The 26,248-nt window shown below is 35.0% G+C and overlaps 1 protein-coding gene across 2 annotated transcripts in view; it reads left to right on the top strand.

Annotated features, from left to right (window-relative positions):
• mst (misato mitochondrial distribution and morphology regulator) overlaps positions 1-26,248 on the top strand; it is a 79,310-nt gene that overhangs the window by 46,241 nt on the left and 6,821 nt on the right. For both annotated transcript variants that reach the window (XR_014129423.1, XM_081747523.1), the window contains exons 5-7: positions 6,595-6,882; positions 12,545-12,858; positions 16,511-16,737. Coding sequence is in view for 1 of the 2 variants with exons in the window: in XM_081747523.1 (XP_081603649.1) it covers positions 6,595-6,882; positions 12,545-12,858; positions 16,511-16,737 (829 nt within the window). In the remaining variant the exon portion in view is untranslated. The remainder of the gene's footprint in view (positions 1-6,594; positions 6,883-12,544; positions 12,859-16,510; positions 16,738-26,248) is intronic.

Genomic DNA, 26,248 nt, shown 5'->3' with positions numbered 1-26,248 from the left:
CACATTTTTTTTCAAAATCATAATATGTTTCAAAAAGTACATATTTTAAAATTTTGAAATTAATTCCATCAATAGACACTATTGTTGTAAAGCATCTGGCAGAATATGAATTTAGGATGATAATGGGTTCATTGTTAAAAAGATTTAAAACTAACACTAGAGTTTTCATTAATACCCTGTACATAACTAAAAATACAAGAATACTAACATGAAGAGTACAGTAATGGGTCTAAAACATATCATACTGATTTGTAATCTGCTGGTAATATTCATACTTTAAAAACTAATTTAAAGTTCTAATAATTTTGAACTTGAAAATAATATTAATACAAGTTCCACAATTAAAAATGTTACTGTAAATAAACATGGTTTGTAAAATGTATACATATATCAATGGTACAACAACAGAGTTGGCTGATTTGAACCAATGTGGTTTAATATATAAACAACTGGTGTAATAAAATAATGCAAAAACAGCACATTTTATGTGAATTTCATAATAACGTTTTCACATATGTCGAATCATCTGTGTTAGTTGATTCTAATTTTCGCCTTGTAATTAAGGGGTCCCGATGAGCCCACAAACTTTTCTCCTAGCTGGAAACCAAGTAATGGTTCAGATGCCACTTCAAGTAGTATGTCCAATTCTTTATAACCTCCCTGTTATGAAGGACGTCAAGCCTAAACAAACAAAACGAACTGAAGCAGCGTTAGCGGGTAGGCATGAATTCATTGCCAAGCAACAGGGAACCTTCATTAACTACACAAAAGAAAATCTCAAAGAATCAAAATTTGCTGTGATCTGTGATTTTTTCTGAAAATTATAGCATAGTGCTACAAGATAAAGCACAGAGCTTCTACTGGACAAACCAACAGACCACAATCCATCCTTTTGTTATGTATTTCAAACAGGAAACAAAGTTCAACATGTTAATTATGTAGTTGTTTCTGATTGCCTAGAGCACAATACAATTGCTGTTTACACCTTTCAAAAAAAGACATATCATTTCTGACATCCAAATTTCAAAAACGTCCAAACTAGATTTTTTTTTTTAATTTTCCGACGGGTCTGCCGCGCAATACAAAAATAAGAAAACTTCTTGAACCTCTGCTTTCATGAGACAGATTTTAAAATGAAAGGAGAGTGGCACTTTTCGGCTATAGCACGTGGAAAAGAGCCTTCCAATGGAGGATGCTGTTCAGTAAAGAGACTGGCTAAAGACCATATGACAATCAAATGTAAACCCCAAAACAACTTTTCGAGTGTACAGTAGAAAACATTTGCCTACTCAACTGAAGAGGAATATGCTGAATCTGAAATCTTCCTGGAATGTCGCTTCGATCAAGCATTGACTATCATGCAATCATTCCCAAAACTACATCAACATTATTGGTGAAATACTTTTCAGATTGTTTGCAGGATTAGGAAAAGGAAGTGTCAAAATCTCCAAATAAATTTCAATTAAAAGACGTATCAGGCTATGTCACCGCTGTCTATGAAGGAGATTGGTGGCTCGAATATGATTTACAGAAAAATGAAGAACTTGATGAAGTAAAAATAACTTTTCTTAATCCACCTGAGCCGTCTCCATCATTCTTATATCCAAGAAACGCTAATGTTCTGTGGATATCTATAGTGGACGTTCTGCCAAAACTAAATCCTAAGACTCCCACTGGAAGAAGTTATGTTCTCTTTGAAAATGACGTATGCCGAACGAATGTGGCTTTTTCAAACTTCAAATGATAAACATGTCCTACTACTTATTCAAACTTTTACTATGGACTTATCTATACTCTTTTTTCAAGTAAGTTTTCATTTTCATTTTCACAGAAATGTAAAACTTAGCATTCTTGTGTTATTACCTTACATACAGAGTATTCTTGAAAAATCAAGTGTTAGTTTTGAATTTTTAAAACAATAAGCGTATTTTCATCCCAAATTCATTCTTTGCCAGGTGCTTTACAACAATACTATCTATTCATGGAATTAATTTCAAAATTTTAAAATATGTACTTTTTGAAAAATTTTAAAGTAAAATTTTGATTTTGAGTTTAAAAAATAAATTCTGTATTATCCTATATGATGTTGTGTACCACAGGAAAGGGCATAAAATATGCTGTAAAATGACACCTCAACCAGTTTTCTAGCTGAATTAGAACAACTGCAATTCCAATTTCAAAATTCATAGAACATGCTATTTTGGGCATCTTTTTCAAGCTTTACATAGCCCTATCTTCAACACCGATTGATATATAAAGTTGAAATTCGGTATTTTCTTAGTCTATCTAGAGGGCATCTATGTACCAAATTTCATTAAAATCTAAGATGGTGAAATTAAGTCACTGTGTTGAATTGATATGGAAAGACCCATAGAGAGTGTTTGCCCTTCAGTAATTCGAACATTGAATACAGTACGTATTTTGATATTAGTTTTGTAGCGGATCGTTATGCATCTGTTACAGTTGATTATGTAATAAGTAATTTTTGTGTTCTGTTATTCATAATCTGTATCCTTTTCTTTTGTATTGAGAGTTAGTTGTTCTGATTGTAATTGTTCCGTATAAATTTAGAATAACTGTTTAGGCCGATTATGGTATATCTGCTCCATACGATGTAGGAAAGGGAATAATGCCATTGATTTTATCGATAGTTTTTTTTCTCTTCTATGTGCACATTGATATGTAAAAATATACACATTTGAATTTCTGTTTTGAAGTATGGTATTGAACTGTAATTTTGTTTGAGTTCATTTAAGTAGAATCAAAAACCCTAACTTATAACTACGTAATACAGTATAGTTTTATCTGTAAAAGTCAATTGTCATAATATGTAGTATAATTTAGTTGTTGTATAGTAGAATTGTCAAAATGTGTATGAAATTCTAATTCTGTAAAAAAATCCAAAGTCACTAAATCTAGCTTCTAGTCTTACATCATGTAATAAACGTCTGGAAAATGATACTCATTCTATATATTACATTATAGGCATCAGTCCTGATTCTTTTGCATAAATAAATGAATAGAGTGTATACCTGTAATCTACGACGTGATACTGCTAATAATTATATTAATGATGAGAATTGAAAGCTATTTGATATTAACTTGGATAAATGTTCACAAAAGATACTTCGTCTGTTTCTGTTGTATAGTTTTGTCGAATAACTGAAGCCTAAGTGTAATCAATTCACGCCATAATTAGTTGCATTGCGTTTTATTTATGGTTTGTATGTGCATCGGGACGGATGCATCTCCTGGCTGTTTTTTTCAAGCTGTAACTTCTTTCTTGGATCTCGAGCGTTTCAACTAGTGCTGTTAAAATTATTCGAGTATTCGTTATTCGAACAATTGTTCGTTATCTGAATAATTATTTGAATAGTTATTCGTTATCGGGATAATTGTTCGAATAATCGTTATCTGGATAATTGTTCGAATAATTATTCCTTATCCGGATAATTATTCGTTATCTGGATAATTGTTCGAATAATCGTTATCTGGATAATTGTTGGAATAATTATTCGTTATCTGGACAATTGTTGGAATAATTATTCGTTATCTGGATAATTGTTTGAATAATTATTCATTATCAGAGTTATTCGAGTTTTAACAGCACTAGTTTATTTACTTGCGATTTTCCATTAGGCAACACAATCATGCGTAAATATGCATGAGTATATGCAGTGCAGTTACAGCCTGGATTTTTCAGGAAAAAGTTGGATGTAAATTTATTAACCAAACTTCACAAGCTCTTTTTTTTTTAAAAAAAAAAGTCAAAAAATGTTTACATATAGCCCTGCCTTAAGCAAACAAGTTGTTTTTTTTTAACTTACACGTACTTACAAGCTTTTGACTTGTTAAAAAATAAAGATATGTTGCACATAATCAAAATTGGTTATCTATAGTGCGATCACAAATCTTTAGGATTTTATTTATTTAGTCATTTATTTTGTTACATATTTTGAATATAGTTTTTTTTTTTTTTTTTTTTTTTGTTCCCTTCATAACTGGTAAAATTATGAAATTGTATCGTATAGAATTTAAAATTTGACATATTTATGTCGGTCTTAGTGGTATACAATTTTTTAAAAAACGAATTTCTGTTCAAGTTTGATTTTATACACTTATTAATTTGTTTCCATTTTGTAATCGTTTTTTATTGATATGCTACTATAACAATGGAGCATGGAGCGTTTGTATCCAGAAATATTATTTTATTTATTTGTTTAAATATAATAATCACTATAGTAACTGATAGTTGATTTAGAATGTCCATATTGTATTTTTTGTGCAAAATGAAGGTGGTGAAAATGGCAACATTTCCGTCGTCGTATGAAAACCCATCAAGTAAGTTATTTGTGTTATTATGTGATTGTATTATTTTCTTAGAATTGACGTGTCAGTAGAAACTTTTGATACATGAATGATATACCGATCACCTATGAAATAGCATAATCCTTCACCTTCCGTACAAGAACGATCCGACATGACAAGAATGTAATTAGATGTCGGTTCGGTAGTTGTTTGCTGATATTGTCATGCAAGCTACATGTAATGCAGCCTTTAACACTGAGATGTAGGCGGAAGAGGGGGAGGAGGTTACCAAGAGACTGGTTATGGCATTCTGTGGTGCCCTACAGGTACTGAACAGGGTTACAATACAGGAGTTTTGGGACCATGGGAAACGACCTAAGTCACAACTGTGTTCTACGAATAATTTCTCTACCCAGGACGTTTGTGATGACTAGGTGCGTTATCGTCTTGGAAGATGCTATTGTAATGGGGTACAAAGTGCAACATGATAAAATATATCCAGTCTGCCAGGAGATCGCATACTGGACACCAATCATGCTTTGGTCTGCAACCACCAGGGAATAAATCTATCTGTTAACATTTAAACCTATTCACAACATACACCCGCCATCACCGGCTTGTACTATTGAAACTATGCAAGGGGAATTCAGTGCCTGTGGGGTTTTCACCAAATACGCATACGCTCATCCACGGGGAGAATAAAAATACTTATCAGAACAACACACCTTCCAGTCTTCTATCATCTAATTCGCATGTTCATTGTATTCAGCCAGGTAAAGATAAGAATCGGGAGCTCCAGAAGTAGCTTGCGGTACGAATACATATAAAATAGGTAAATTTCGCTTTCGGAGAGCGGATCGGTCTCCCCTAAATATGCCTGTATTATCTGGGAACAAACAAACAGATGCTCACACACAAGAATTGTCTTAAATGTTGAATGGTGATTTCCCCGGTGGAGCAATGGTTAAGCTAATCGCCTTGTATCAAGAGGGTTCTGAGTTCGAAATCCGGTGCATACGAAAGTTGAAATCTACATTAAACTGTAGGTGCCTAGGCACTATAATTCAAACTTTATAGTCAGGGGGCACTAATAAGGTTAAAGGAGGACTCAAACACCGTTACTTCATACACACACACACATTCCGAGGATCTCTCGGATAAACAAAACTGTTATCGATGAATTCACGTTATTAAAGATAAGACCTCCGCTAAAAGAAACTTACCAAGTTGAAGGCAGTTCAAAATAGTCTAACCTGCTCTTGTTATCACAACGAACACTTAAAAACACAGGGCTGTTTGCACGAATTCCTAAAAGGCCTTTTCCATTGTTCTATTAGTTAGCGCGCGCGCATTTAGTGCACGTGTGGTCCCGGGTTCGGTTCCCGGTAGGAGAACATTGAACGTATTATGATGGCTCGGATCGGATTGCACAACTTAAACTGATCTTGCAAGATGGTTGCGCACCCGCCAACTGCAGCGAATTCAAGCTCCGGTCGTGGTTGAGCCCCATCAATAGTAGGTCCTGACCTTCATAATCTTGATTTTGCATAAGGACGTAAAACTCAAATGAAAAGTAACGGTTTTATTGATAAATTCTACATTGGTAAATACACCTTTTAATTACGTAGAACATATGTCAGATGTACTGCAAGCTACGTGATAAAGTATTGTTTCTTTCAAAGGTGGACATTACAGTGTTCCAGGTGCATCCAAGAGGTCAGTTTACGCTGGGAACAAAACTAGGGAAGAACAGTTTTAAAGAAACAGGTTGGGGCGTATATACATTAAAGGTATCATCCAAATTTACCCCGAGAGTCTGAAGAAAAACGCGTGAAAAACTGTAGTCATAATCGCCGGCTACAAGATTCGAACCTGGAACCTTCCAGTTGCTAGGCAAGAACTCTAATCATTTGTCTACGTCAATTTAGAAAACTGGTTTATCTCCATTATTTTGTGCCCCTGGTTAGTGGTTAGCGTGTAAGCCGTTGGTACATGGGATCCTATGTTCAATTCCCAGCGGGAGAGCCTTAAAATTTAAACAATTATAGTGATTCGGTTCGGTCCACCTCACATATAGCCTTAGTGCTAAAGAAGGAACTCTAAACTCCAAGCAAATTCATTATTGTATGTTTCAAAACCACATTTGGTATACATATTGTTTGCCAATAGTAGAAGTTTTGTGAAGAAACTAGTAAATTGAATATGTTCCAATGTCGAATTGGATGTGTGCTGATATTCCCACCAGTGCAAAAGTACTATTTACTTTTTTATATATTTGTTTTACAGGGATTTCAAGTTATACTTGATTCTACAGATGGATTTGCTGGATTGGGTACTAGTGCAGTTCAGTATCTTGAAGATGAATACCCATCTAAAATACGGATTTGTTTCCCGACTATTTGCTCAAATTTCACCAGTACTACACCCATTATGGACAGTATCAGAACAATAAACATAGCTTTGTGTTTTCAAGGTCTAGCGAATTACAGTACTTTGTTTTCCCCTTTGTGTACAGGATCAACAGGTTGGCGTCAGCCAGGACCACCACGACAGTTTCAGTACCTTAATTACAACGTAAGTTTTAAAATTATAAGAAAATACTTTCTGAAGTTACGCTAATCTTTTTAAGTAGGTAACTACATCATGTGTATGTTTATCATCTGTGTGTGAGAAAGTTTAAATATCTAATCATTCGTTTTATTTAGGTATTAACATAAGTGTCCGTACTTCGCATGAGAAGAATCTCCCCTTTTCCATCTCAGAAACGGAATTTTCGAAAACTCTGAAACACGTGTTCGCTCACTTTATGAAACTGTGTACCGAATTTCACAACTTCAACGTAAGCGAATCCTCACATTCAGCATTTTCTGAATAAATAATCAAAAATTTGAAAATAATAGATCTTGCTCCTTTGGGAGCAGAATTTTCGAAGACTAAAAGACATATTCCCTTATTCGTAATCTAAGCGTTTATATACCGAAATTAACATCTCCAACTTACGCAAATCGTCACATTGGCACTTTCTAAATAAATAAAGGAAGAAGGAAGAACAAATTTGAATATTACAGAAATGTCCAACCTTTCGTCTTTTGGAGCGGAATTTTTGAGAACTTTAAAACACATATTGTATTATTTTTAATTAAGAGTCTATATACCATAACACGGGGACATTTTGCGACTGCAGAGGTAACTTTGGTACATAAACAAACCAACTCTTAGACATTGTAGAAAATAAATTTACTTTCAAAACACTGAGAAGATTGAATTTAAATGGATATCATAATTAAAACGAATGTGCTTTTTAAAGATTCGAAACGGATTTTTAAATTACTTATTACTTGTATAATTAAATCCTGCTTATCTTCTCCCCATTAATCTCTCATTCTTTCTTTCTTATTATTTGTGTAATTAATTCCTATTCATCTACTTCAATTTAACTTCTTTTTTCTTTCTTATCTTGCGATTCCAGAATTGCTGCTTTTACTAACAATGCAGCAAGTAAGCTTTCCTAACGGTTTACACTAACAGTCATTTGAGGAAGTTTGAACTTGGTGTAGTTCTTGATAAATTGGAAAGAAGATCGTGAAAAATATTGAATTGACTTGTGCAACGCTGAGCCTTTTTATACGAACCTCACCAAAAATGCTGTTCAATTTTGGGTTATTTTGACCTTCCAAAAAATGAAAAGTTATTTGTATTTGAAAAACTCTATTTTATTTTATATACATTTGCATGTAGTTATTTCAGAGGAAGCATTTGAACAGCAATTGAACAAATGTCAGGTTTTGGAGGTACTTTGTCTGGGTAATACCTACATGTCAGTAATTCTATCTTCCAAGATCCGCCTGGTTGGGCCAACCCATTATCACTACTGAACGTGCGACACATTTCCCGCTAAAACACAGAACAAAGAGAGCAGTTCATCCGTTAACAGTTTGTACTACTCGTACAAGGACCAACGGATAATTACAGAACAATTTCAATCAGCCACAAATTGACGGCTTAGAGGTTTAGAAATTAAGATAAATATAGAGCCGAATATACACGGTCATAGGGCTGATGTTAAAAGCAGCATGGCCATGTATACACTGTCGTAGCGCTTTAAGTGTTAATGTCATGATTGTGGGCAAGATACAAGCAACTGGAAATACCTTTATATACCGGCGGTGTTGGTCCACAAACCGTAACAACAGCAGACGACCGATACTTCGTATTATCTGTAAACGAATTGTCTTGAGTTATTGCTGGTTAATTAAGTAATCAGTTATTTCTAGTTCTGGTACATGTACGGTATATGAGTCAGACTATAGCAAGACTGTTGAATTAGATGTGGCTATATGCACGTAAATACGTTAGCACAGCTTTCTCACAAGGCTGGCTAGAATATTTATTATAAAAAAATAAACTAGAAAAGTAACGGTTTCGGAAGTATAGCACTTCCTCCACTCCGTTACTTTTCTAGTTTATTTTTTTATAATAAATATTCTAGCCAGCCTTGTGAGAAAGCTTTGTTTTTGTTTTTCTTTATTCAAGATGGACACAAGGCCATATTGTCATAATATCCATGTAAATACGTTAAATATGTATGTACCTATAAAGATGTATTTCAAGCAGGGTGTTTACAGTGGTGCAAAGAGCATGGTATTTCATTCATTAAATGAAGAATGAGTAAGATGAAAGCCGGTCCACTCTTAACATCTGGTCCTGAACGTCAGTACACGTAGCGTGAACCTCTCGTACTCAGTACCGTCAAGCAAAATAGCGGAAAAGGATATAAGCTTCGTTAGGATAATCATAACCTGGACTGGTATAATGGCGAGTGGGCGTTCGAGTTATAGCTGTTGGAACTAGTGTCAGTGACAAGTGAAATATATTGTAATGATTTACACTTTGTTATGTTCGCTTGTTCTGTTGAACTGTGGGTCCAAGTTTAATGACAGTGCTTATTGTACATAGACTGTGACCTTGCTCCTTGTGCAATACGAACACTCTTGTGGCTAAGCGGTTAGCATATTTGCCTTTGGTGTGGGAGACCCGGATTCATTAACGACGGGAGCTAATGTGGTTCGTATTCTACGTTAAGCTGTAGATCTACATCTCATGTTGCCTCGCTACTGAATAGGACGCTTAACTCAACTCAAGTCAATCCTTGTGCAATACATCAAATGAAGTGGTACTCATATTTCTCAAATCTCAGTCCGATAGAGCTTTCGTAAAATGCAGTAGAGAGACTCGTTGTTAAGAAAACTTTTACCAGAAACTGTTCTGATCTCCGGAAGAGTACTCATGGGGGTCTAAAAGATCTCTTGTTATTTAGACGTAAGCCTGGCAGGCGGATAAATTAATTTTCCATCTCCACCGTACACGGTACTCTCGACTGGTTGTGTATGTGAAATATTAAGTTTTGTTCCGTAATAATGAATAATGTATTTGTGTATCTAAATGTTGCTTAAAAATCTCTTGAGTACAGGTTGGTCGCCTTATATAACCATTTTTGACGGGTACTCACCTTAAGAGATACTGCGCCGCCACCACCGATCGTGTTCTATTGGACCCCCAAATTGTGGACTATCACACGGCACCGCAATTTCCATTGCAGCAAGCTTCGGCGCAGGACAGGCATGGAAATTCTGTCCCACTTCCCCCTGCAGGCTCTCCATAAAGCATCCAAAGTGCGTGGGTGGCAAGGTTGAAGACGATATTTCAACACTCCAAATGCGCAAAAATCCATTGGACTGGCATCAGGATTTTTCATAGGAATGTCTTTAAGTGTAATGACACGAATTCCTAGTTCCTCTTCCATTTCCTGACAAAAACGTAGTGATGTTCTGGCGGTATAACTCGAAGCCTTGTCCATATGAATCATCACCTGGTTCGCGTGCATTACATACAGTTGTGGGATATCTCTCTGATATATAGGTGTCAGAATGGATTCTTGGAAGTATCTTGCATTTACCTTTACGTTTGTGTCCACCTTGCGTATCATCAACCTACCCTCATATCCGAATCGCGTAACAACCATAAACTCACGAGGGAAACTTTCCCTGTACTGACGAACAAAGTTGCTGCGCCCATTGCCGTCAATTTCACAATATGTTATCGCCTAAATGTGACCACCAGCAGTAAAATGGACATATAATTCAACCATTGTGACAGTTTTCTTCCATTTGGAACCCGCTAGGTACTTTTCATACAGTTTTCTGCAGTTTGTCTTACGTTCGGCAATGTGACGCGGTAGCAGGTGGTGTACATGCGCCTCTCTCACACACTTTAACCTGATGCCCTTGCGAATTGTTTTGTTCACAGTTGACGATGCGAGGTGGAATCTGTGGCCCATACCACATTGAGTCGGGGGATTTTCTTGGCACGTCAATCCCCCTTAGCACTACGGGTGTCACTTTGCTTGCAGCCTTTGTCTTGGTTGTTTTCGTGGGTGAATGTTTCGCATGGGGAGCTTGTGTGTAACAGGCCACAATAGCTTTCACAGTAGTCACTGCGAGTGTTAACCTCCCAATTCCGGTTGATTTTCGGCGCCGTATGATAACACTCACTACCAATACTCACGCTCCTACAAGGTTAGATACAACACTGCTTTCGCCACTAGTCCCATAGTTTCAGCATGAAGCGCCAGGTGGCAGCACCGAATCGAGAATGATTGGATATACAGCGAACAACTTTCTGTAGAACATGTACGGTTAGATCGTGGTTTAAATTTTGGATTTACTGTATAAAAACATACATTCAATATTATCTTTTCAAAGTATTTTCTTTTAAGTACTATGTATTGTAAATTAATTATCTAAAATACCCAAATGGTAAAGCACATAGACACTATGTTTGAGTCACTCATTGTCATCTTTATGTGTATTTTTAAAAAATCACGCTCCTTGTAGAACTATAATCTCCTCAGTTTCATCCAGTGAGAAACAATTTAAAAGTTCCTTAAATTACCGCTATAACAATTCCTGGTCCAAAACTACTACTACTACTACTACTACTACTACTACTACTGTTAACGTTTTCGAAAAATACGTCAACAACCTATCATAGTGTTAAATAAATATTGGTGTTTTTTTTTTTTTCAGTATTTTTCAAACTGTGTTAATTTAACCAAATCATTCACTGAACCGTGAATGTTTCTCCTGAAAACTTAATTTTAAAATGCTAGCATAATCGAATTGTTATTAATCTAAATTCCTTGTTTTATTTTTAAGGAAATTATGTTCCTTTAGTGGAAATTATTTAACTTTAAAAATCAACTCCACACGATATAATGTGATGAATTCAATACCGGTAAAACTAATTTCAGATTTATCACCTATTTTATAAATCAATATCATCTCAATTGGATTTACAGCGTAAGCAATGAATTGATTTGATGTTCAAATGTCACACCCTACTAGTTCCTAAATAGCAATGGACCATCGAGGATGATTTTGGAAACGCAAACTCTGTTTGCAGATCAAAACAGAACAGGAATGTGTAGAAATAAATCTGAAATAGATTTTACTTGCATTGATTGCGTTACAGTACATCGTGTAGAGATTGTTTCTCAAAGTGAAATACTTCCTACCAAAGGAACACAGTTTCTTTAAAAAATAAAACACGGAATTAAAACTAATTGCAAGTGAGTGTAGATTTTATTATCGTAGTCACAATGTAGCAAACTGATCAAAATTTGTAGTTCTACAAAAAGCGTAGTGTTTTAATATGATGGCATGAAGATGATGACAAGGGTCATTGAAACATATCGTTAATTTGTCGTCACCATTAGGTGTTTCAGTTAGTATAATTTCAGTTTTTAATTGTTAATATACATCCTATTATGTCATTAATACTATTTATACTATGCTAATACTATGTATTGTAATATATTCACGATACACTACATCGATATTTGTGTTGTTAGTAGGATTAATTATGATGTGACGCCTTTTGTATAGCTACTAAAATTGCCTTAAATACAGTTTATATTTCTTTTCAATTGTAACTTTACTCAATAGCAATCCTGTATCAAACATTTCTGTAAATTGTAAAGTCTATCAGTAAATTGTAGAATCTATTAAAGCAAAATAGATAATCATAAACAAGTTATATAAGGTCAAAACTTCCTATTATATATCAAGAATCCCAAACTTTCGTTACTTTAAATTTGTAGTGTATAAAACTTGTTAGATATCATTTCTTAGTTTTTGTCGTTACTGTGTGTATATTAATTAATTTCTTTATTCTACAGCCTGCACTACCCTATCACACAAGTTCGATTCTTGCTTCGGCGTTAGATACATTGACGTTACGCTACCGGTTAAAAAGTACACCAGGCCACATGGCAGATTTAACAGACAATTTGAATCAACTTGGACGAAAAGTAGCAGCCTCTAGTATCGGTCTTCCATTTCCTATGGGAAGAGACAATTATTTGTTGGAGACACTAGAAAGCTGGGAAGGACCTTTGTGGCAAAGCATAAGCCCTAACTGTAATATCGAAGAAGAGAGAATATGGATACAATCCGTTGTTTTGAGAGGCATTTCTGAAACAAGATTGAAAAGGTTGGTATATTGATTACTCAATTTAATTGTTAGATCTATTTAGTAACTTTGAACAATATTTTGTGTGCTTAGTGGGTATTCTGGAAGTGGGTTCCAACCCAGTAGGCTGTTCTGTTTATATTACATAATGCACTACCCTATCATTAGTACAATAGGATCCACGTGGAGTTGAGTTTTGCTTAATTTCTCATGGAAGGTGGCAGAGGCAAGTTCTACATAGACCCAATATGTGATAAGTTTCTTGAAAATGTTAAGTAAAATATGTAGATGTAAGAGTATTGTAGTTTTCATTTATTCCTAATCATAATCACAATATCTTGAGTTCAGTTTCAAGTGCTAGTCATTTGGAATAATTAGAATAGAATTATAGAGTTATATATATATATATATATATATATATATATATATATATATATATATAGAGAGAGAGAGAGAGAGAGAGAAGATTATGTCGAATTCGTTTAGTTTCCTTTTAACTAAACATATGGTAAGCGAAAGTAACAAAAGTTTATAAATCCATGTAAATTAGGAAACAATAGTGCTTCAGTGGTAGAGCGCTCACCTCTGGTGTGTAGGGTCCCCTGATGTGATCTCAACTCGTGCTAAGTGAGCTTTGTGATGGACGAACACCATGTGCAGAGTTTTCTCCCTTCCATTTCCTCCCATTTCCTTCATTCCATAATTTTGTTCATTCTAATATCATCGTCGTCTTTCTTAGTCTCGGAGTATAACCATGTGACATTAATATATATACAGGTATATATATATATATATATATATATATATATATATAAGATGGGCTGTTAGACAGCTTCAGGTTTCAGGATAAAATGTTGCCTCCATTCGAGACAGGCGGCTATAGCCTATAAGCAATATAGAGGTAAAGATTCACTCTTGACTTAAAGCAGCGAGTCCGTTGCAGATTTCCTCCTCTTCCATCGCTGGCGCAACTGTGTGTGTTCCACTATTCCTCTTAAACGATTCGTGAGTCATACGCCTCTATTCCACAACGAGTACAAGTTGTACTGCAGGCTAAAGATGATCCTACGCCGTATTATCAAATGTTCTATTATTTTGATAACTATGTGTGTGTATACACGAGGATTGATCATAAATCATGGCAACTTTTTTTTTTCGGCAACTGGGGACAACACAAAAAATTTAAAATATAAATTTGAAAGGGGGAATGTTGCCAACAGATGGAGTATGGATGCAGGAGGCACTTGTAGGGGAAAAAAATAAAATATAGGACGCTGGACATAAGTATTTCATTGTGACATAAACAATACATAAAAGGCATAAACATATAAACTACATGCAATATTGCCGCATTAGTGCTACAAGACCACAAAGTACAAGTACACCTCAAAGTAGTTATCCAGGCTGTTCAGCTCGTTTTCAGCGATGGGAAAGGCGCTAAACACTATCCGCTGCATATAACTCGGAAATGGTGTCAACTTTCGCTGAAAAGTTGTTAAAATATCGTATTTATTGGCAAAACGTGTCACTTTAGGGATGAGATTATATTCACATTCACTGAGATCAGGAGAATAGGATAGGTAGAGCAAGCCCTCCCCTCTACACCGCAATAAACGACTTTAACAATATCTGTTGTGTGAACTGCCACATTATCATGTAGGATAATTGTGTTATCTAATCGCGGTGTCCTTCACAGCGCGACAAACTGTCAATGCAGGTATTCCTGACTGCTAAGTTAATTCCACCATTGTTCAGTGCGTGTCTTCACTTAGTATTCCATTCCCGTACATCTTTGTCTTCATATACACATCTGTTGTATCGACAGTAGACTTTCTATCCTATTTGAAGGTCTCCATCAATCTTGCCACTATTCGATAGGGAGGACAGGCGCACCCTCTTTTTGTACCTCTACATTGCATTCCCATGCATTTCTGCCGCGAAGAACTGCTATCTTGATGTACGCACATTGCTTGCAATTCGCCCTCTTCATTCCTGAACACCGTTGCTTAACGACTGAACTTGGGTGCGTGCTCACATCGACCGCTTTTCGCACATATTCCATCTAGTGGCAACATTAGGAGTACATGCCACATATATTCAAGTTTACACAGTAGATTTTGGATCTGTACCCAATTGCGAGGAAAAAAATGTAATGGCTTATGAATCAGCCCGCGTTTATTTGGTATACATACTTTCAGTCCAGTTCAAACTCTTCTTATTAATATTGCAATATAATTATGCATGTTTAAAAATCATTTTACAGACAGCGAAATTGCGCAAGGGAAGTATCTTATAAGTATCAAAATAATTTCACAAGACTGAGAAAAAGTAATATAAAAGTTGAAGCTCAAGTGAAGTATTTTGTAACTGCCAAAATAATTTCACAGGATTGAGAAAAAGTGACATTAAAATTGTAGCGCAAGTGAAATATCTTGGGATTGCCAAAATTATTTCACAAGATTGAGAAAAAGTAATATAAATATTAACGTGCAAGTGAAATATCTTGTTATTGTCAAAATAATTTCACAGGATTGAGAAAAAGTGATATTAAAATTGAAGCGCAAGTGAAAATCTTGTGACTGCCAAAATAATTTCAAGATTGAGAAAAAGTGATATTAAAATTGTAGCGTAAGTGAAATATCTTGTGATTGCCAAAATTATTTCACAAGATTGAGAAAAAGTAATATAAATATTGAAGCGCAAGTGAAATATCTTGTTATTGTCAAAATAATTTCACAGGATTGAGAAAAAGTGATATAAAAATAGAAGCGTAAATGAAGTATCTTGTGACTGCCAAAATAATTTCATATGATTGAGAAAAAGTAATATAAAAATTGAAGCGTAAGTGAAATATCTTATGGCTGTCAAAGTGATTTCATAAGATTGAGAAAGAGTAATATAAAAATTGAAATTGAGAATATATTCCAAATAAAACTGAAACGATTGTAAGTTTTCATCTTCCAAAACACGAATTAGAAAACATACTCCAATACACTGAAACATACATCCTCCGTACTCGAATAAAAGAACCAAATACATTCAATGTGGATATTGATTAGTTAAATAAGATCTGCCATTATGTCAGATTTTATAAAGACCAACAACTAGACACAGTTTCTCCACATTCTAATAATTCAGACTTAGTTTTACCTTGACAATATTGATATTTGGTATGTTGATGGTAATAGCTATCATACGTAAACATTTTGTTAAGTTTCGATAGTATATGAATATCATACTTCTCTGAAAATTAACCGCACATGGTCGTTGTTAAAGGCCGAGAAAATAGTTCGTAATGTGATTTGATTTGAAGACAAAAGGAAAAAGTAGCTCGTAATTGGACGCTTTTAGTCAGCATCCTTCATAGGAAGACAAATTGGATATGACACATCTTGCGAATAAATTGTCTTCTTCGTAACTCCAAACGTGATAAAAACATTTCCAGACTTGAAATTAAAAAGAAAGAAAAAGAAAAAATACTCATTAGATCCAAGACCTGCCAGGCAGAATACTTAATAATAATAAAACATTTTATCATATATGTATGTTTATCGGTGAAGTTAACGGGTGTGTTTATGGAAAATATAATCCAGATCTATTTCTATACTGTGTTGACCACTTTTTGTATACAGTATTGGCCAAAATTATTTAAAAAAACAATTTCTTATTGCAGATCAGGTGCATCGCGAAGTCACCAAGGTAGCAATCCAGCTTACACATGTGCTAATGTGGAAGAGATGCTTCGTCTATTTCTGTATTGTTGTTCGTATGCAACATCATCTCAAGTAACATCGTGTGGCTTACCATGTAAAGTAATAACACCATTCCCCAATATTTTTACAGAAAATGTAGGTACCGATGGATTTCTGTCGTCAATAAAGCGAATTCCAAATGCTAAAGGTAATTAATTCATTTAAATATTAGTAATGCATTGTGCCGAATTCTGCGACGCACGAAAATAATTCAGAGTTTTGTGTTTGTGTAGGTTAATTATAACAAGTTTATTTTTTTTACTATTTACATTTGTAAATAAGTGTTAATAACTGTATATCTATTAATACAGTAACAATTCCATCCTCACTGGTCTAGTATCTAGCGCGTATATCTTTGGTACATGGTGTCCCGAGTTCGATTCCCTGTGTGGAGTCGTGAAAAATTTGAATGGTTCCGATTCCGTAATGGTGGTTTATTAAACTGTAGGTTCATGGGGTCCTCGTTACACATAGCCTCTGTAGTGAATAAGGACATTAAACTTTCATAAATAAACAGACAAACAATACGGTAGTAATGATATCACAAAGAACTTCCAGAATACCAATAGAACCTGCATAACTAATCCTCCACCCTCGCCCCCGATCATCAGTTTTGTAAATCATAACTTTGTTTTTTTTTTTTTTACAGTGCTGATATTATCAACACAATCTTAGCACCAACCAATATTTTACAGGAACTATCATGTCGCTCCATAATTAAAATAGTTTGTAATTCATTACACTTAAGTAAGCACCAAGAAGAAGTAAGTTTGTAATGCTTTGCTATAATTGGCATTACAAACATCGTAATTGTTCGTTATTTTGTTTATTGTTCTGTAAACCAATGTTACATATATACTATAATTAACCTGCACCGGTATATAGTATATGCAAGTATACGGTCAACTTGGAAGTTTGGTCTGAATCGCAAGGATTTTGAAGTAAATAAATTTAAAAAAAAAATCGAAGTTCTATTTTTTGTTTGGAAAATGCTTTCTAAAAACGTTATTAATTATCGTTATTCTGATGTATTAGTACACGAATTCTACTAGAAATAATCCAGAAACTATTAGTATAAAGAGTATATTCAAATAATATACGTAAGTTTAATTCTAATTTTAAATTTACACTTTGGGAAGCTATTTCATAATGTGCCAATGGAGTTCTGAATCAACAAACCCAGGGGTTGATCCCCTGTAACAAATTTAGCGCCAAATGTATTGCACTGTATTTTAACTAAAATTTCAAACCAAAACAAAATTCCAGTTATTCAAACTCAAATATATGTATATTTTGGTAACAATTCGTATCTACGCCATGACAGCGTCTGTAAGTCATCATAATAATTGAAAAGTCAGAAGCACCACAAATTAATATCTCTAAAGTTTATATAACAAGCACTGTTTTAAAAGGAAACAGCTAGCTTTCAGTTTCACGTTACATATTTCATGCAGGACGAAATATCTGCATAAACATCTAGTTATTTAGATCAGTCGGTCGTTTTGGGGTTTCGAAATTTGGGTTCTGTATAACAAAATACCTTGGGTTCCACTGCACAGAACTTTATATATATATATATATATATATATATATATATATATATATATATATATATATATATATATATATGTCTGTCTCACTTGTATTCTCCCTACCGAAAATCGCTAAAGTTTTTCGCTCATAAAAAATTGACACGATCCATCTTCCTGGGGTTTCGAAATTTGGATTCCGTGTAACAAAATACATTGAATCCATACCTGGGGTCGGTGCACAGAACTTTTGTTTTTTTCTGTATAGCAGTATCACGTGTATTCTCCCTATCCAAATCACTCAAGGTTTTCACCCATAAAAAATTGACACGATCCATCTTCCTGGGGTTTCGAAATTTGGATTCCGTGTAACAAAATACATTGAATCCATACCTGGGGTCGGTGCACAGAACTTTTGTCTTTTTCTGTATAGCAGTATCACGTGTATTCTCCCTATCCAAATCACTCAAGGTTTTCACCCATAAAAAATTGACACGATCCATCTTCCTGGGGTTTCGAAATTTGGATTCCGTGTAACAAAATACATCGAATCCGTACCCTGGGGTCGGTGCACAGAACTTTTGTTTTTTTCTGTATAGCAGTATCACGTGTATTCTCCCTATCCAAATCACTCAAGGTTTTCACCCATAAAAAATTGACACGATCCATCTTCCTGGGGTTTCGAAATTTGGACTCCGTGTAACAAAATACATCGAATCCGTACCCTGGGGTCGGTGCACAGAACTTATGTTTTTTTCTGTATAGCAGTATCACGTGTATTCTCCCTATCCAAATCACTCAAGGTTTTCGCCCATAAAAAATTGACACGATCCATCTTCCTGGGGTTTCGAAATTTGGATTCCATGTAACAAAATACATCGAATCCGTACCCTGGGGTCGGTGCACAGAACTTTTGTTTTTTTCTGTATAGCAGTATCACGTCTATTCTCCCTATCCAAATCACTCAAGGTTTTCGCCCATAAAAAATTGACACGATCCATCTTCCTGGGGTTTCGAAATTTGGATTCTGTGTAACAAGATACATCGAATCCATACCCTGGAGTCCGGTGCATATGGAACTTCTATTTATGTGTGTGTGTGACTGTTATAAGTAGATTCCGGTTTGCGTCATACCTGCACTTCACTGTGGTTCCAGAAAGGATTGAAATATCGTATAGAATGATATCCTAAACAGGTGTGGTAGTTGAGGGTACAAGGTAAAATTTTGAGTTACCAATGTCCTTCAGGTGCTCTCTACCAGTCTACCCTATCGATGGTTTTATCATAGAATACGTGCTTTTGTTTCATTACTCTACACAGATTTGTTCAATGTAATAAGATCCAAGTATAGGAAGTAATATACCTACGTATCTTTGTGCGGGAATCCTATTTCCGTAGTCAGAACATTGAGATAAAGGAACTGAATAATTGACTAATCGACAAAAAAAAAAAAAAAAAAAAAATCTCGCACACGGGAGAAAATACCTGATTCTAATAGAAATTTTCACGTAGAATTCAAGTGTATAATCAGTTTTTCTCCCATCACTCACCATTTTCCCACGTGACCATTTTCCATGTATCCGACGTGACCTTGCAAATGGGTTATTTTTAGAAATTGCGTAACTTCCACGGTAATTACAACATAAGCACGGTTTATATCTCATTGGATTTGCATAAAACACACTTTACAATGATGTATACACCGTGTCACCATTTTATATAACGGAAATTCTAAAAGGATTTTGTGGGAAATACCCGTCAAAGGTTATAAGAATTTCGTTTCTCTCATGTCACTATTCATATAGTGATACAGAAACGGCAATTGCATCAAAATAGATTTGTGTCTACTCAATAGATCATGTTAATTTCATGTGAATCGCGTTATTCTGTCTAGAGTAATGTTGTGAAGGCCTGGAAAAAACATCGGAAATTTTGGGTTAAAAAACAGTTTTTTATCGTTTTTTCCCGAGCTTGGAAAAAAGGGAAAATTTGGGAAAAATTGAAATTTTCGAATATTTTACTACATTATACTTTTAAAATGAAAAATAGTTTATATTTACTGGTTTACAGTTAAGATCATTGAGTGCTCATGTTTCTTGTATTAGAATAGGAAAAATTTGTGGCAACAAATATATATGCACCACTCATCCAAACACTTCAAAGCTAGCACCGTGATAGAATGGAATTATGACCATAAAAGAAACAAAAATACAGTATAATCCTAGTTGGATTAATTAATATAGACGCATTTAAATTACCTTAAGCAATCTTACGAAGTTCCCGCTTTATGGCACGGAAGTGTTAAAATAACGGCGCCAGAATCATTTAAGTTAACATGTCAAAATCAAATGTATATTTTATGGAGATACATATCTTCCTTGTGCTGTGTAAAATTTTCGGAAGTTTCGAACCCATTAGAAAAAAATCTTTTGTTCGGAAATATTCGCCAAAACCGGAAAACATAATTTAAAAAGTATTTCTTCTCCTGATGCTAATCTTATTCGCTATAACGTGTCTGCAGCATATATGCAATGTATTTCGCTAACAGGAAAATTACTTAAAGCAACAAGTTTTAATTTTACTTTTTAGTTTTCTGATTTCTGGTAAAAATCCATGTTTATTATTTTTATACTTTTAGAGACATGATCTTATTTACGCATACACACATACACCGCATAAGTGCATAAATTTGAGCAGCGAGAAATATATTAAAGAATTTAACATGTGAAACTTCCGTTCGTTATTATTAAAGACTAGCAGAATACATGTTCTTAGCACAGGGAGAATACGTGTCATTTTGAACACAAAGGGCACCAAAATTGTCACCAATGAATTGGGACCCCAAAAACTAAGAAATCTACTCTAGTATCGGTCATTTTCAATTACTTTTACACGTCACCCTCCCCCTTTAAGAGTACTAATTTGAATTTAAATGGCATCGGAAGTGATAGTGTTCATCCAAGCGACCCCAAAAACTATGGATTTGACATAATATTGGTCATTTTGATCATATATATATATATACACACCTTCTTCCCCACCTCCAAGTTTCGGTCTTGAATTTGGATTTAAACGGCATTAAAAATTCACTGTTCATCTCAGCGACCCGAAAACTATGCATTCGACAGTAATATTGGTCATTTTCGATCATTATATATAAATAAATTTGGATTTAGGCGGCATCAGAAGTGTCACTGTTTATCTCAACAACCCCAAAACTTACGGATTCGACACTAATATCGGTCATTGTCAATATGATATATTCCCTCTTCCTTCCTCCAAGTTACACCTTCAAAATGAAATGATAAAAATCATCCCAGGGCCAAACCTTATCTATGTGGAAAATTTTATCGAGATCGGTCAGGTGGTTCAAGAGTTGAAGTTACAGATATAGTCGCTTTCATTTTTATATAATTTGTCGCGCTAGAAAATAGGTATTTGTTTACACGCAAAATTTTGTACATAAAGTTTATATAAACCTCTATATTAGAATATTACATAATAGTAATTATACACCGTGAGCATAAAGTCCTGCCCTGATTATAAAAATTTATTACGGAATAACCGTTGGACAGAATGATGTAAATTCTGGTCCGTTACATAGGTTAGTATTACAAGTTTTTTTTAAAGACCAATAGATGGCACTAGTGCTACCCAGGAGTGACGCAGTACGTTACTTGGCGCGCACTGGTTAGTTGGCGAAATGGCATCGAAGCAGGAGAAAGCGCAATGCGTCCTGTGGTATCATGAAAGTATATCGCCCATCAGTGTTGAGCGTAAGTTTGTGACTTCATATGGCCGCAGCCCTCCGGATGTGAAATCAATAAAGCGATGGTATGTAAGATTTAAAGCAACAGGCAGCGTTGAAGATCTTCCGAGAAGTGGCAGGCCTAGTGTGAGTGAGGCAACTGTTCATCGTGTTCGGCAAGCGTTTCAACTTTTTTTTTTTATGGGGCTATATTAAGGACAGAGTCTATGCCACACCTGTTGCTGACGTCGAGGAACTGAAGGCTAGGATACAAGCAGTTGTGGGTACTGTGACAGAAGACATGTTACAAAACACCTGGCGGGAACTGGAATACCGCTTAGACATTCTCCGAGCTACCAAGAGGCCACACGTTGAAGTGGTGTAGCGTAAGTAGTCTTAAAAACCGGTATTTACATTATTATGTCAAACGGTTCTTCTGTAATAAATTTTTGTATTAAGGGCAAGACTATGCTCACCCTGTATGTTTTAGTGCATGAATTTAGTAAAATTTTCCTACTGCTCTCTCTTTTAAGAAGTAATTTGGTTAAAATTAACAAAATTTTACCAGATCGAAGAGCAATTTCATTTAAGAGCCCTATTTGTTGCAACAGGAACGCTTCATGAAGGTATACTTGTATGTAACCGTTGAAGTTCTATAATTAATGCACAGCCACGAATAAACGACTAAAAAGCATATAAAGGAAATGAGAGCAGAATATTAATTTTCAAGAATAATTACAACAGTTTTATTTTCGAATGCTTCTTTTTTAAATATTCGCAATATTGAAATTTCTGAACTTACATTTTTCACGCGTTCGAAAAAAAAGAAAAAGGGTTCCATTACCAGTAAAATTAATCTAATACAAAAATTTTTGTTATTTCCCAATTTTTCCGGAAAGAACCCGGGAAAAAACTGTTTTCTACCAACAGGTTAAAAATTTCCGGAAATTTTACAACACTAGTCTAAAGATATAAATAGTTGTTTCTATTGCTGAACTAAACTAAACTAAACTTGCCATATATGTACTTTACAAAAGTGAACACTTACCATAACTGAAATGTTGTCGACTTTATTCTGTGTTTGGCTTCTGGAACATCTCTCTTGAGCGTCCAAGAGTCTAGGAAGAGCATCTTGAGCATTCTGCTAGCATTTGTGAACTCCACTGTCCCTGGTACCTCTTTTTCATAGCGGAAATGTCCTGATGAAAACGTTCCCCACTTCCATTACTAACAGCACCGAGATTTTCAGGAGAGAAATCCAGGTGGGGGTCTAGGAAATGGACTTTAAAGGTCATATTGCAACCCAGTTTAAATGATTGGGGGAAAACACTCAAAATTTCACAATAGTTTGAGGTTTTATGGTTCCCTTTTTTTTAAAAAAAAAAAAAAAAAAAAAAAAATCTGTTAAACTTTTGAATGAACACCAAGCTGCTTTTTAAGCCGGAGTTAAGAGATCCTCAAATTCTTTGTCATGAATCAAACATCTTATTTGGGGTCCTAAAAAAATTCCTACCTTGATTTTAACGTCACTAACCCAAGGAAAATTTCCCTTCAGGAAACAAAATCCTGCATTACTTTTGTTCATTTTCTTAACAAAATTTTTGAAAAGCCCCAACTTTATATGAAGAGGAGGTAGAATTAATTTACTACGGCTCACCAGTGTGCCCTAATAAGATAGTTCTACCTCAACAACATTCTTCTGTCCAGGAGTTAATACATGCTTTGGCCATTCCGTCTTGATGTAACGTTCCACTTTGTTCCTGCTGTCCCATTCGCACAGGAAACAATATTATTTCATATAACCAAGCTGCAAACCCATTGACAAAGAAATGACTTTTAAATCACAGCAAACGGTCCACTTGTAATTGTCATACTGAATTCTTTCTAACAATATTTTGATGTTTTCATATGTTTCCTTCATGTTAGTTGCATAAGCCAAAGACACTGAAGAAAATTCATTGCCATTGTGCAAAAGAACTGTCTTCAAATTAGTTTTTGAAGAGTCAATAAGCAATCTCAACTATGTACTTACATGTTCATGTCCGAGTGTATCCATGACAGCACAAACATTGTTGCAATAAACTAAATTATTTTTTTTAGAATAGTAGCTCTGAAACTGCATGACGGTTTCGAAAAAAAACACACTTTAGTGTCACGATGGAGCAGATTCCAGTCTAGAAGCAAGAAATTCTTCCTGTATTTTGAAGAATTTTAAAATCCCGAACGAGGTCATTGAGTTCACCCTGAGTTATCAGATAGGGCTCGAATGTAGATGCGCTTCCTACATATGTAGGATCATCTTCCTCTTCATGTTCTACTTCAGTAGTTGTCTCAAGTACGTAATTATCATCTACAGTAAGATAAGCTGGAGGTTGTGTACTGGTTATTCTGCATTGTATGGAACTGGCCTAATTGCTGATTGCAAATTAGGGTACTCACTGTGTGCTTACATTTACTGGTTATTCCTTTTATCTGTCTCATACAAAAGTAGCAGTATGAAGAATGATCTTTAGTTCTTTTCAGATCATGGGTACGCCGAAGTTCATGTTCTTTTCACCATTTGCCCACCCAGTCAGACGTTTCACGCAAGTACAACAAATGTAGTGAGGAGCCCAATTCTTGGTCTCCTACACTGCAATCAAAATATAAGTCACAAGTGGAGTGAAATATAGATGTTGCGATTTAAATGTCAGCTCTCCACATACATAGCAAAAATTGTCCGGGTGATTTACACACTTCTTCGGCATCTTGTATCTTGTACAGTATCACGCACGCACCCTCACACACACACACACACACACACGAGCCTACACTTCATAAATCACAAAGTAGCACGGAACGCAATCTAACTCAGTGCATCACCACGCAGTGCTAACTGTCTTGTTTTGAAAGTGATAATGGAATTCAGTGAATTATTTATTTATTTATTTTTGCTGTTTTTTCCAGTTCTGTTTATTCATTGTTAATAGGTCAAAATCGTAAAAATCAACTAATTTTCCACAGAAAGCATGCGTGCATTGTGTATGCTTACGTGTATTTGTGCTTTTACCTGCGTGTCAGTGTATGTGCTGACAACATAACGTCAATGTTAGGTTTCTGTCTTTGCTGAACGCCTTGCATTTAAACCTATAAATAGACACACCTACTTACATCTCTAGATAGAATAACTCGATTCACATGAAATTAACATGATTTATTGAGTGGACATAAATCTTATGTTTTGCCAAAGGCATATGAATGATACGAGACAAAAAAATTCTTATCAACTACATTTTGGAGGGAATTTCCCAGAAAATCCCTCTAGAATTTCTCTTATATGGTGTATACATCATTGTAAAGTGTTTTTCACTATGAATCCATTAAGGTATAAACCGTGCTTATATTGTAATTACCGTGGAAGTTACATGTGATTGTCTGCACGTAAATAACAAATTTCTAAAAATAACTAATTTTTCAAGGTCGTGTGGGTGTCACGGGAAACTAGTGAGTGATGGAGAAAAACTGATTACATATTTGAACTCTACGTGAAAAGTTCTATTAGAATCAGGTTTTCTAATTTCTGTTGCAAAATCTTGTTGACTAGTGTTTTGATGGATGCTCTTGACCTTTGTAAGTTCTATAGTTTCCTGGCAAGCCTACAATAATGAATAAAATAAATAGAGAAATGCATGTCTTGCGTAGATGTAGGATATCGTTACACAATTTTATTTAACTTGATTCTTCTGTCTATTAATCCTTGCGAAGAACTGATACAACAATTCTTACAAACATGTGTAGTGATGAAAGTTTTCTCCAAATTCGTATGCTTGTTCATTTCCTACCACAGTGGAGTATCTGGCAGAAAAGCTTCTGACATCTCCTGGATCATCAGGCGCATCTGTGAACATTACCTTTATACCAATATCACCTGAAGTTGTTATCGCGTACCTTAAACCTAGTCCAAGGAGATGACAGCCAAGAAGGGGTGCCGGAAAATCACATATCTATGTAGATGCTCCTTTAAAATGAGACTCCTTTAGCTAAGACAATGTTGGTCTCAAATTATGCAAAAGAAGATAAATAAACCCAAAGAACCTTACGTTTGGGACTTACTAAAGCAAAAGAATCTTTTTTGTTTATAATGATTTCTGTATGAAAATATTATTATTCCTATTCTTTATCTCCTAAATTGATTTTTTTCGTATGTCAATTTTTAATCAATGACTTCATTTCAGTACATTTCGTTACCAAAAATATCATCATTCATCATATTGGTAAAACTGAGAACGTGAAACATTTCTAGAGGAGCGCGTGACTCACTGGTAGAATACTTACCTTTGGTCGTGGGGTTCCTGGTTTGATTTCCGCCAAGTAAGATTGTGGTGGACAACATCGTGTCCGTG

Source organism: Thermobia domestica, chromosome 2 (genome assembly GCF_964235325.1).
Source record: "Thermobia domestica chromosome 2, izTheDome1.hap1.1, whole genome shotgun sequence".
Lineage (NCBI taxonomy): Eukaryota > Metazoa > Arthropoda > Insecta > Zygentoma > Lepismatidae > Thermobia > Thermobia domestica.
The sequence above is the reverse complement of the archived record's forward strand: the minus strand, read 5'-3'. Positions and strand labels throughout refer to the sequence as shown.